Source organism: Trichechus manatus, unplaced genomic scaffold (genome assembly GCF_000243295.1).
Source record: "Trichechus manatus latirostris isolate Lorelei unplaced genomic scaffold, TriManLat1.0 scaffold00222, whole genome shotgun sequence".
Classification (NCBI taxonomy): domain Eukaryota; kingdom Metazoa; phylum Chordata; class Mammalia; order Sirenia; family Trichechidae; genus Trichechus; species Trichechus manatus.
In genome coordinates this window covers 1,880,616-1,894,069 of record NW_004444158.1, presented here as the reverse complement: position 1 = coordinate 1,894,069, position 13,454 = coordinate 1,880,616, and the positions used below count along the sequence as shown (strand labels likewise).

Below are 13,454 nucleotides of genomic sequence, written 5' to 3'. Positions count from 1 at the left end.
TAGGTATTGGCCACACTCTCTGGATTCTGAGTGGAGGCTCCTCGGCCCTGGGCTTCAGCTCCGCGTTCCAGGCCCACTGGGACAGCAATTCTGCTCCCTTAGCTTTAGGCGCACCATTCTACTAGTCCATCTGAATGTTGACTCCACCCTTAGAAACACCAGAGGCCATAGCTCCACCCTTTGAAACCCCAGAGGTCATGGCCATACATTTTGAGACTGAGGTAGCAAGGCTTCCTGTGTTCCACGTCTCTTCAGCTTCTGCTTCCTGGTTTCTTGGCTTCTCGACTCACTGGGCCTCACACCCACATCTGCCCTGCTGGGGCAAGTGTTCAGAGCTCTGTAGCTCCACCGATAAGTACCTGCAGGCACCCGACTCTGCCAGTAAACTTCAGCTGGAAGGCACTCAGCTCTCTTGCTCTGTGGGTCAGCTCCAACATCGTCTTGCACTGGTCTCCTGGTTCTGCTGCTGCTGGTCCTCTGCTGCTGCTGGTTCTCTGCTGCTGCTTCTCATCATCTGCGCCATCTCTGGTGTTAACAGTTTTCCTCACTTCCTTCTGAGTTCTCTATTCATTCGCAGTTTCAAAACCACTTCCATATTTTAGGTATGTTAGAGCAGCACCCCACTCCTAGTAACAAATTCTGTCTTAGTCATCTAGTGCTGCTATAACAGAAGTACCACAAGTGGATGGCTTTAATGAAGAGAAATTTATTCTCTCACAGTCTAGTAGGCTACAAATCCAAATTCAGGGCGTCAGCTCTCGGGGAAGGCCTTCTCTTTCTGTCGGCTCTGGAGGAAGGTCCTTATCATCAATCTTTCCTTGGTCTGAGATACATGAGTATCTCCGTGCAGGAACCTCAGGTCCAAAGGATGAGCTCTGATCCTGCCGCTGCTTTCTTGGTGGTATGAGGTCCCCATGTCTCTCTGCTTGCTTCTCTCTTTTATATCTCAAAAGAGATTGGCTTAAGACACTATCTAATCTTGTAGAGCTCATCAGTATAACTGCTGCTAATCCATCTTATTACATCATAGTGATAGGATTTACAACACATAGGGAAATCACATCAGATGACAAAATGGTAGACAAAATCATACAATACTGGGAATCATGACCTAGCCAAGCTGACAGATATTTTGGGGGGGCACAATTCAATCCATGAAACCTCCCAACTCACAGCAAGTTCTTCTTCATTTTTAGTAATTCAGGGTGGCAAAATTCTAGGCAAATCACTAGGTTTTCCAGCCTTCCTTTCAGCTAGGTGGAACCATATGACTAAGTTCGGGCCAATGAGATGTGAGTGGAATTGTTAGGGACTTTAGGAAGGTTGCTTAAAGGTTGCTGCCACAGCTGGGAATGACTGTTTTGTCCTTCCTTGCTTTTTTCTGTGCTTGCCTGGAACTTAGATTTAATCGGTGGAGCTTCAGCAGTCATCTTGAACTATGAAGTGACTCTGAGGATATTAAAACAGGGTCCCTGCCAACAATGCCGATTCCCTTTACCAGTACTGAATTCTTTGCAGACTTCTGTGAGAGAGAGATAAATTTCTATTTTGCTTAAGCTTCTGCTATTATTTTTTTCTGGTGTATGCAGTCTAACTTAATCCTAAATGATATACTGTGAAAGCTGTTCTTTGAAATTATCTTGTTCATTTTTTTATACTTGTCTCTTTTTTATCCTCTAAAATATAAGTCCCATGAGGGTAGGAGCCTTACTTGTGGTAGATCACTGTCTCCCCAGTGCCTATTACACATATTAATTCATTTGAATGAATAAAGGGAGGACATGATTAACCCCTTGCAACAGCTAGTTGAATGAGGAACAGACACTTTGTCAAAGAGAAGCTGGTCTACGGACTGATAGTAACTTAATATCAGATGTAACGGCATGGGATTTGCTCTCAGGCATTTGAACGTGAAATTGGAATTGAATTTGGAAATTGAAAAGAAATTTTCCAGTTATCACTGGAGATAGAAGGCCATGAAGGAGTTACGGCCACCAATGTTACTATAGAGCAGGAGAAACTGAAGGTCAATGAGCAAGCATGTGAGGCAGATGAAAATACAGTGAGTGAACGCACTGCATATAGTGCTCTGTGGAGAGAACAGAGCAGACACAGACACCGCAGGGAGCCACGGCAAGCCAGGCAGTCCTGAGACGGGGAGGCCAGGACCTGCCATGGCACCTGACAGCTTGTCTGAGACTGTTGAGATGCACGTGTCTTACCATAACTCTGCTTTTCCCCGAGGTAACCTGAGCGGGTTTGTACCCAAAGAGCCAGATAAAAATACTAATTCCAATAATCTCTCACTTATTGGGTCTTCTGTTGGACATATTAGCTATACTTACATTTTGGAATTTGACTACTGACAGTTTTGTAATTTTTTAGTATGCATGCCTTATCTTTTCAATGACAGAGTAACCCTCTCAAGGGAAGGAATGAGTATTATTCTTTTTAAAATTTTCTAACATTGTGTATAGTTTTGAGTTTAGAGTAGGCTCTCAACATACCTTTGAAATGAATTAAACGTTTTATTTGACTGAAGTCTTTTAAGCAAGTTAAAAGATGATGGAAGCCTTCTAGTACTGGAACAAGATGGAGTAGATGAACTTTTCCCTCTTCTTGCTAAGTATAGCTAAAAACCTTAGGCATTATAGATAAAAAACAAACATAAGAAGATTCTGGAAGGTGAGAAGAAAGCAGACTGGCTAGGCAGCTCAGGACTCAAGGAATGACATGGTGATGAGTCCTCTGGGTTTTCCTTTTTTTTTTGCCTCATATATCCAGGACTGAATGTTGAAGAAGCGCAACCCTGAAAAGCCAGTGGAAGAGAAAAAAATTTCCCCAAGGAAAATCTGCTCTTTCTAGCCAAAGGACCAGGAAAAGGCAGCCCAACAAGAGAGAAAACTTTTAGACAACAACCATTAAACACCATCCCCAACCATGCCAGCAAAAACCCAGTGGGGAGCCTAGTTTGGCAGTAATGCAGCCTCCCCTGTCCCCCCACCCCGACAGTGTCAATGGAGGCCAAATGGTGATCCTGGACTTCCACTCCTCTCCATGGGGAAGGAGGCACCCCTCCTCCTCCCTGCCAGGGCGCTATCAGGTCGAAGTTGGAACTTTCATCACCACCCAGAGGTAACAAGGCCTCTCCCCGCCCCCTCCTCACTGCCACCGCACACCATTGTCAGTGGAGGCCACGTGAGGTTATTAGAATTAGTATTCTCAATAATACTGATAATTGGTAGAAAAAGATAAAGAAAAATTCTTCTGTTTGTTGGTGGAATTTGCATGTCAACAGAACACCAGCAGTTGGCAAAGAAAGCTTTCAGAGCCTTACTAGTTACGTGATCACCGACTCAACATAACAATAAACACAAGAGTGCTTCATATCTGCCAGTAGAGTAAATTCACAGGACTATTATTCATTTTGGTCCACTCTATTTTTTATCAAGGACACTTGGCAGCAGTAAAGGTTTGCACTGAAAGCTTGACAGAAAGTCGATGGCAGGAGTAATACCCTGAAACACAAAACCTCAGGTCTCTGGCTTACCACCTGGAGCTAAATAATGTTGCTACAAAAGTGGTGTAGTGGGGTTGTCCAACTACCAGTATTAATTACACAGAAGGTTTTTGACTTCTATGACTTGGTTATATTTGCTAAAGCAATGAGAACTGGATCAGACAACTCTACTGCGAAGGCTTTGAAAAATGGTAGTTTCTTCCATTATAAAACTGTCTGTGTAGGTAGTAGAAGGATTAAAAAAGTGAATTTTTAGGTCATATGTTTTCAAGCCATTCAGTTTTTTGAGAAATTTCCCACATAATAAATATTCACATTGAAAGAGCCTGATACTCTAATTTGTATTTTCTGATTGATGATTGTCACTGGGTTATTAAAGATCACATCTTTGCTTTACAACTCAGTCAAGAGACCAGACAGATGAAGATTAAATTATTGTAGTATTTGTTTATGTAGCCCAAAGGCAGAGAGCTCCTGATCATTCCATCAGCCACAAAACAGACTTTACCACCTGCTTAGTTAGCAAAAATTCTGTTTTCTGTTCAGTGTTGTCTGACAATCCCATATAACTAGATCAACAAATGGGATAATTGGCCTTTTAAATCTGTCATAATGTCAAAATGACAAAGTGTAATATGAAATTTTAAACCCAAAAGGTATTTTCTTTTTATAGGCTTTTTCTTTATACATTTTAATTTCTCTTTATTTTCTTACACTATTAATTTAGCTTTAAACAGGTATTTCACAGTTGGCCTAACCAACACTGAGAGACCATGTCAATAATATATGAACAAATACAGTCCCTTTAAAAACGTGGATTTTCAGAAATTTTTAAGGAAAACAGGTTTTAAACATGACAGGAGCTAAATGGATATATGTGGGAGGAAAAAGTGAGAGAAAAGGGCTCCCAGGCCTCTCGTTCCATAAACAGATTTGTATTAAATTATTTCAAGGTGGATTGCACTCTGCTAAGCAAATAAGAAGTACAGCCAGAATGCTCCTTTAGAAGTGAGGACGGTAAGACTTTGTCTCACATACTTTGGATATGCTATCAGGGGGACCCATCCCTGGAGAAGGACATCATGCTTGGTAAAATAGAGGGCCAGAGGAAAAGAGCAAGACCCTCAATAAGATGGGCTGACACAGTGGCAGCAACAATCGGCTCAAACAGCAATGATTGTGAGGATGGCGCAGGATCGGGCAGTGTTTGGTTCTGTTATACACAGGGCTGCTATGAGTCGGAACCAACTCAACAGCACCTATCAACAACAACAAAAATGAAGAAAGAATTTAAAAGCCTGCTCTGTCGCTTACTAGCTGTGGGGCCTTGGTCAAGTTGTGTAGACTCGCTAAGCCTCCATTTTTTTTTCTGTATGATGAAAATAATATTTTGTACATGTTCAAGAGTATTCCTCAGAATTACATGAGATAATCTGTACAGCTGACTCACGATGCTTGTCAAATAGTAAGCGCTCTGGAGACTAGCTATTATCATTATTATTATTAAACTAAGCCAGACTGAGAGATTCAAAATCAAAGCCAAAGTAGAGGCATTATAATTTATAATTTACATAGTGTTTTCTTAATTAAGAGGTCCCTAGGTGGCACAAATGGTTGTGTTTGACTACTAATTAAAGGTTGTTGGTTCATGAGTTAGAATCAACTCGACAGCAACAGGTTTTGTTTTGGTTTTGATTTCTTAATAATAAGAAAGACTAGGAAGAAAGTCCTGGTGATCTACTTCTGAAAATTAGCCAATGAAAACCCTATAGATCACAACAGAATATTGCCTGATGTAGTGCTGGAAGATGAGCCCCCTAGGATGGAAGGCACCACACAATGGCCGCTACAATGGACTCAAACATGCCGACAATCATAATGACGGCACAAGACCAGGTGTTTCGTTCCTAAGGTCACCATGAGTCGGAGCTGACTTGAGGGCAACTAAAGATAACAACATCTCATTTGAACTTCACAACAACCCTGAAAGGTGAGTGTGCAGGACAACTCTTGGGCACCTTCCCTATCTGCCATGTGCCGATCTTCCAAATATGCAAAGGTGGATGTGAGGGGCTGTCAACAGAACAGCATGAGCCATTCCATTCTCAAAGGTGATTTAAGTACTTTAAAACAACTGTAGGAAACGAAAGCAAAGGCTGCCCCTCAGACTTTCTGTCTTGCTCTATGTCTGCTAGAAGTTATACATTTTCACTACTTCATAATATTTCTATTACAGAAGAGCCCACCTCTCAGTGCCCCAAAGGACAAAGGCAAAGTTATCACCAAAAGTCCCTGCAGGTCATCACTGCCAGTTTTCTCGGATATAAAAACAGACAAGTTACGTTAGGTTGTGCCACAGTGCTTGCTCTATTTGTCTGAGCCTCCTAAGATGGGGGAGGGCACGTCTCCAGTTCTACCTGGATGTCTGAAGTGATACAAGGGAGGGCACCTCATTAGCACAGGGCCAAGGAACCAGTACAGGCAATGTTTGATTACGTTACTCAATCTTACCTTGAATAGAAGAGTATTTTGTTAAAAATATACTTCTGATTGATACCTGTCTCTTGGACTTCTGAAACTATTCCTCATTGTTTTATAAAAATAACCTACTAATTAACTCAGGCCTGGCAGAAAGAAGTGAGTTTTCTCTGAATTCTAAGAATTCTGCAGAAATGGTCATTAATAATGATAAGAAAATCAGCATTACAGTCTTGTTTTACACATGAAGAAAGTGAAGCTCAGATTTACTCTATAATTATGTAATAAATGATTTGTAGAGCTGGAACCCAAAAGAGCAAAGGGCTGGTGCCGGGAGACTCGGGTTTTCATTCTGACTTTGCCTCTAGCTAGAGGCCCACACCACTTTGGGTCTCAGTCTCCTTACCTTAAAATGGATTCAATGGATTAGATCAGGGGTGGAAAACTTGTTCTCTAAAGGACCAGATAGTAAATATTTTCAGCTTTGCTGGCCATATGGTCAACTATGCAACTCTTTTATTGAAGAGTGAAAGCAGCCATAGACAATATGTTAACAAAATGTGACTGTGTGCCAATAAAACTTTATTTACAAAAACAGGCAGCTGGTTGGACATAGCTCATGAGCTGTAGTTTACAGACTCCTAGACTAGATGATGTAGAAGTTCTTTTTACTGCTAATATGTTATGATTAAACCCGTTTTAATAGCAGTGCTATTTGCTGAGGAAAGTCGCCTTGATTATACAAAGTCTGTTGGTTACATAGTTCATGGAGTATCTAAGTATTTGTCTGCTTTTTCCCTCTCCTTTCTTCCTCCATTATTGAGTGCCTACTATTGCTTTGCAAATATAAATTACTGCCATCATGTTATTCTGCTCAAGATCTTATGTGTTTAGTTGTGTTTTTTCGGTGGTGGGAGGCAGGGTATCTGGGGTGTGGTGCACCTGAAGACAGGTTAAATGTGGTCTCTTGGATGGGATGGCTGATGGGAAATGATGGCCCAAACACAGGGGAAAACTGTCTGAACTTTAGCCCCAATCTCAGACGGTCAAAGGTCTAACCGCTTTTGCTATAGGGAGCCAGACTTGAGTAAGTTTGGCAGAGCTGGGAGACTGTAAAGTAAGAATACAGAAGACCATGTGAAATATAGGGGAAAATATGATCACTCCTGTTAGAAAAATTAAACTGTAACCACAGCCTAAGACACACCCAAAGGGCAAACGCTGTTGATTCCTAGGTTAGAAAACACTGCCTGCCCACCCACAGGGACCCTTTACTTGGGTCCCCTATTCCCCTTCCTGGATAGCTACACCAAGGAAAGGCGAACAGTTCAACTCGATCATCTTTTAAGAGAGCCCCCTAATAAGAAAAGAATATGACACACAGGCCACAGCTCAAGACCAGCAGTGTAGAAAATAAGCCTTCTTATTCTTTATGACTACATATGGCTTTTGTGGAAATCCTGCTAATTTCTAAGTGAAAATTATTTTTAAATAATGATATCATGATATTTTTGTCAAAGAATGTTATTTTCATCAAATATTATATTGGCTTGTAAAATTATACAAAGCAATAAATGCTTATTTGAAAAATTTCCCTCTCTCCATACCACCTGATCCTCCTCACCTACCACATATTGGGCTAACTTGCAAACAATTCATTTTGTGCCATTTCTGACATTTTTTTCTATACAGTTACAAGTATGTGTCTGTGTACCTTTGCGGGTGTGCATCCACCTATGATTTTATACAATTTTTTGACTATTCAGGTTACCTGTATCACTACGTACAAGCCTGACTTGGCACAATGTGCTAATGCTTTTGATAGAGCCTAAAAAATGTTCAGTGTAGTAAGTTCAAAGAAAATTTCTTATCCTTAAATGTATATAATTATATTGGTATATTCCATCAGAGGTAGGTCTAATCCAATACTATGAAGGGGAGGCCTGGTATATTTCAGGCACTTAGGTCTTCTTTTATCTAAAATATTCTGATGATGGAGGAAAAGGTGTTTGATTTCCGACTGTCATTAGGATAATTGCTTCACTTTCCTAGAGCAGTTCTGATCTTAACCTAATAGTCCCAGGTACAATGATTCACATAAAGATTTGTTGAATCTATTAGATGGAGAGACATCTGGGTGCTTGAAGTAGATTAGAACTGAGAGAATATAAGATTCTATCATAGTCAGATACAGCAAAAAGTCAGCAAATCAAAGAAGGTACCACTGAAATGAACTCTCTAGCTCAGTTCCTGGTTTGCCCTGACTCGCTGGCTGAGCCTCTGCTAATGTTCCTTCACACTGTGATAGCTAGAGGATGCCTGGGGCCTCTTAGAGCTGGGCCTGTCTTCATGGCCTCCCCTGGGGCCTCAGGCACTCTTGCAGACTTTTGTCTATCGGTGATTTCATTTTGCTAATATGAAGAATGGACAAGTCTGGAAAGGCTTAACAGTGAGTGTATTCTGTTCCACTGTGAACAATTAAAATGGGCTGACACAAGAATCAAAGACAGAATGTGGATTGCTGTGAGAGTTATACCTAATATCTACAGTTGACAAAAATAATGTTTTCTCTGGAAAAGGGGAAGTTTAGGAAAAATGGAATCAGTTGTGAGCATGCAAGAATAAAAGGGAAGAGAAGCGAAAGCAGAAATTCTAGTTCAACTCCTACTAAACACAGATATAAATTTGACCTGTGTACACAAGGGAAAATGGTTAAAATTAGAGCAAAGCCATTTCCTGATTTCCATAGATGAATGCATCTTTCCAAAATTAGCAAGTCTTGTGAGAATACTTCTTTTTTGTATTTCTACAGGAAGTCATATTTGATTCAATGTAAGAAGAAAACCAATAGAAGAAGAAAATTAATATGAAGACGGTCTTCAGATCATGTAAGAGGGAAAAGAAAAAGGAAAACGTGCATGCGTGAGTGTGCATGTGAGAGAGAGAGACAGAGGTAGGGAGGGGAACAGGGAGAGATACACAGCACACAGGAGTGGTGTGTAGGAGGGGTAGAATGTCACAAAAAACTCATTATGTTAAAAATAATGTTTTCTTTTTTAAAGAAAAAATCTATGGCATAGAAAAACTGTGCCAGGCGATACTGGAATTCTTACATTTGCACTGATAAATATCTGACAGGCTTACTCAGAACCTGCTATTATGGTTCAGTCCTCAACTGTTGATTTTTCTACCACTGTAAAGATCATATATCATAATGTTTAGTTTGATGATGAAGGGTGATATCAAAAGCTGTCCTGTGCAAAAAAACCTGGCATTTTATGCTTCACCATCCCCAGGGGCAAGTCATAGATAGCTTCCTGCTCTAGCATCTGCAGCCAGGCCTGGAACTTCCCATCCAGAAAGCTGCCAGTGGACATGGCCCAGCGCTTAGGGCTAGGTGCCTGGAGCCCAAGAAGGAGTGGACACAGTCGTCTACGTGGTGTTTTCATTCACTTCTCCCTATTTTCAGGTGTCTTCCCACATGGGGTATCTGGCTAATGCCACTCAGATTCAATTTAGATTCTAAAGGGAACAACAAAGGACACACTTCCAGGCCCTACTCATCTCCTTCTGGGATAGGGTTGCCAGATTTGGCAAATAAAAAATACAGGATGCCCAGGTAAGTTTGAATTTCAGATAACAAATAATTTTGTAGTATAGTATGTCCCGTGCAATATTTGGGCTATGCTTACACTACAAAAGTATCATTATTTATCTGAAATTCAACTTTACCTAGGCATCCTATATTTCATCTGGCAACCCTACTATTCGAACTCTAGGAACCTCCAGAGTATCTGGGAAGGAGCTTAGGGAGGTCAGACATGGGTGGTTGCAGCGCAGAGCACGGGACAAGAACTGAGGGAGGAAGTGTAAGTATAACCCATTGCCATCGAGTCAATTCTGACTCATAGTAACCCTGTAGGACAGAGTAGAAAGGTGCCATAGAGTTTCCAAGGAGCACCTGCTGGATCTGAACTGCCAACCCTTCGGTTAGCAGCTGTAGTACTTAACCACTACACCACCAGGGTTTCCAGCGTAAGTATGTTGTTTCTTAAATGGCGAAAACACAAAATCCTCTGAGAGGTGAGGAGGAAAGAGCCACGCCAAGTCCCTCAGCGCTTTATCCATAAGATCCCCCCCTCAGAGGGAAGCCCAACTGTGTCACCTGAGTGCGCCCTTCTGCATTTCTCAGCAAGGATCTGTGTTGTGTGTATTTAGGGATATTTTTGGCACAGAAGACCACAGTGGCGGGCGCTGAGGAGGAGACAGGGGCAGGGCAGGCAGGGTTGGGTAGAGGGAAGTGAAAACAGCAAAACACCAAAGGCACAGTGACAGGCAGTAGGAACAGGGCAGACTTTCAAAACTACATTTATGCAGGGATACAGACATGGACAGAAATATGCCCATGAATGGTTTTTTAAAAATATTTTTCTTCACCAGTTTAATTTATTAATACATTAACCTATTAATCAAGCCTAAATAAACTTGCTTATGCTACTGTAGAATTTGCTAATGAACAAAAATGTCCATCCACTATCTCTGGCCTAGAGATGGGCAAGTAGGGTCGTGGCTGCTGAGCTTCCAGCAGCCAGGGTCGCGCCCAGAAGCATCCCTTCCTTCCTAACCCTGAGATTGTAGTTTGCACTGGTCAGGAATGAACTCTTGCTGTTTAAACTCTAATGATTTTTTCTTTCTTTCTTTCTTAAATTCCTACCTCACCTCCAAATCTCTATTAGCAGAATTTAACTTAGATTTGAGGATCAACTAATTTTCAAGCCTGCAGAAGGTCTAGTCTGAGTGATAATTACTGACATTCAATGAGCCTGGAACTAAAATCGAATAATACAGTATTCTGGCACAGGCTTTTCTTCCTATTTATTCATCATTATTTATCTTGACTCTAGGTTGATGATCTTCTTGTAAAACTACTCTGTACTGGAGTCACACTGAATTCAATCATAAAGTTAAGCCTAGTTAAGACATGGGGGTGGTTCTTCTTGGAATCAAAATGTTTTTTGAAAAAAAATAAACATTCACACTGTTGTACATCACTCAAGGCTATACTCCTAGGCAGGCTTCAATGTCATGGAAACCAGCTAAGCTCATCTGTGCTTTCAGTGCCAAAATCTACTGATAAAAATGCAGCTTCACCACAGAAACCTAAATACAGTTTAGAGGGAAAAGGAGACACTGCATCTATATGACAGAGAGTTTTAAAGTAATGAAATAAATCTGCCTTCTGTTACCATCAAAGACAACTCATAAACATGTTCAATCATCATTACTGCATCATCCATTTCTTCCGTCTTATTTTCTTATTCATAGTGATCTTTCAGGAGGGACCTGTCCCTGGAGAAGGACATCGTGCTTGGTAAAGCAGAGGGTTGACAAAGAAGAGAAAGACCCTTAAGGAGACAGACTGACGCAGTGGCTGCAGCAATGGGCTCAAACATAACAGCGGTCGTGAGGATGGCACAGGACTCTATAGTGTTTCGTTCTGTTGTACACAGGGTCGCTATGAGTCGGAACCGACTCCAGGGCACCTAACAACAGCAACTACAACTGCTATGGGTCTTCTGGGAGAGTCACTTTTTGGATATCTTGGAATTAAAAACCGTCCAGTTCTGTCATGCTCAATAAGCAGGATATGTGGTCCTTTGGGGGTCACACCCCTAAAAGTCAGAGCCTAATTACTGAGAGTAAAAGTTGATTGGGGTCGTTTGCTGGTCCTAGGATGCTAGGGGTGGGTGCGGGGAATCTCCGAAAGACCTCCCACCTTGCTATTCCCTGGTGGTCCCGTAGTTGCAATCTCCTGCGTGTACAGGGGAGATGGAGATGGACAGAGAGCAGGGGGTGCTGAAAGTGGCCAGAGGGTGGGGATGAGGCTGGCAGGGAAGCAGAACCTTGATTTTTAGGGCATAAGAAGTACTTTGTACTGGCAACTACGTGTGAGAACAGCGAGGGCACATTTCCAAGGCCGTTGTGCCCTGTCCGGGCGCAGAGGCCCTGGCTGGCGGTGGTGCGGCACCAAGGGCCATGCACCGCGCTCACTCACCTGTGCTGCTCTGGATGGTCCTCACGGTGGTCGTGGTTCGAGGCGGGGACGAGGACCGCAGGGACACGCACTCGTCGTCCTGGGAGCAGCCCTTCTCGATGGCCCGCACGTAGCTGTGGCTCCGCATGCGGAAGCAGCCAGGCATGGGCAGGTCCAGAGCTTCCACTGCCTGCGACTCCAGTTCGCTGAACACGGATTCGCACACGGACTCGAACTGGCCATTCACTTCCATCTCGCTCACCTGCGAGAGAAACCGCGCGCTGTGAAACCTCGCGATTCTTCACCTGGTGCAGACTGCACTGCTGCCTTCAACGTCTCCCAACTTCAATCCCCCAAGAGAAAGCCGTGTCTGTTTACATCAAATTCAAAAGCAGTTTAATTTCTTTATGCTACATACTTAGGGTCTCTGGACAGCACAAACAGTTAAGCATTTGGCTACTAACTGAAAGGTTGGTGTTCAAATTCACCCAGAGGAATCTCAGAAGAAAGGCCTGGCGATTTACTTCCAAAGATCAATCGCAGTCATTGAAAGCCTCATGGAGCACAGTTCTGCTCTGACACACATGGTGCCACCATGAGTCAATCTACTCCATGGCAACTTTTTTTTTTCTTAATTTATGTTACTGTATTTCAATGCCATCTAGTTTATAATTCCAAGTGATTGATTACATTTTAAAGAAAAAGAGCTTTGTTTTTAGAATGCAAGGAAGTGTGGGGGCTGGAAAGCCTTAATCCAGGTCATGCAGATGCGATCAGTCTCCTTATCTATTAACGTCAACCTAGGCACCTTTTTATTGCCCATGGTCAGAGTTCATACATTTCAATCTAACTGTTTTTAGTACAAACATTTTAGAAACCAGTATTTTTAGTGTGCCCTTTGAAGTGTCTAGTTTGTCAAATAATTTCAGTGTTGACTGAAGCTTCATTTAGTACAAAATATGGAAATATGTCCTATATTTCCCACACTCTGTTAAAAAATAGATCAAACCCTATGTCAAAACTCTGAAAAGTGCTAGCAAGATTTTCAAATCATTTACAAGCTTCACTCTTATTTTAAAAAACCGTTATGATTCACAAAGTGTATTTAAACATTCCAAATGCATTTTAAAAATATCCTCTTTTTGGAGGAATCTGATTTCATTTATATATGTTCCTTTGTAGAACATCATAACTTGCATTGGGTTTGTACCTTAAGAAAAAATATACCTGATTATGAGCTCAAGTCAACTTTTCACTTGTAGCTGACTTGATCGAGATTTGGGAGCATTTTTCAATTTTCTGTTACCTTCCAGAGTTTCTTATCACTAGTTTCTCCAATATCAAATTAATGAATAATTGGAAATTTAACAGATTAAACTACCATGAAGTTTAGAATCCCCACATGTCTGTCAGTTTGTCATA

At 41.7% G+C, this 13,454-nt stretch overlaps 1 protein-coding gene across 6 annotated transcripts in view; it reads right to left on the bottom strand.

The window, feature by feature from the left end:
• The window catches only part of DLGAP1 (DLG associated protein 1), a 427,582-nt gene that overhangs the window by 218,668 nt on the left and 195,460 nt on the right, over nucleotides 1-13,454 (bottom strand). For all 6 annotated transcript variants that reach the window (XM_004388924.2, XM_004388920.2, XM_004388922.2 and 3 more), the window contains exon 4: nucleotides 12,054-12,294. In XM_004388924.2, the coding sequence (XP_004388981.2) occupies nucleotides 12,054-12,294 (241 nt within the window). The remainder of the gene's footprint in view (nucleotides 1-12,053; nucleotides 12,295-13,454) is intronic.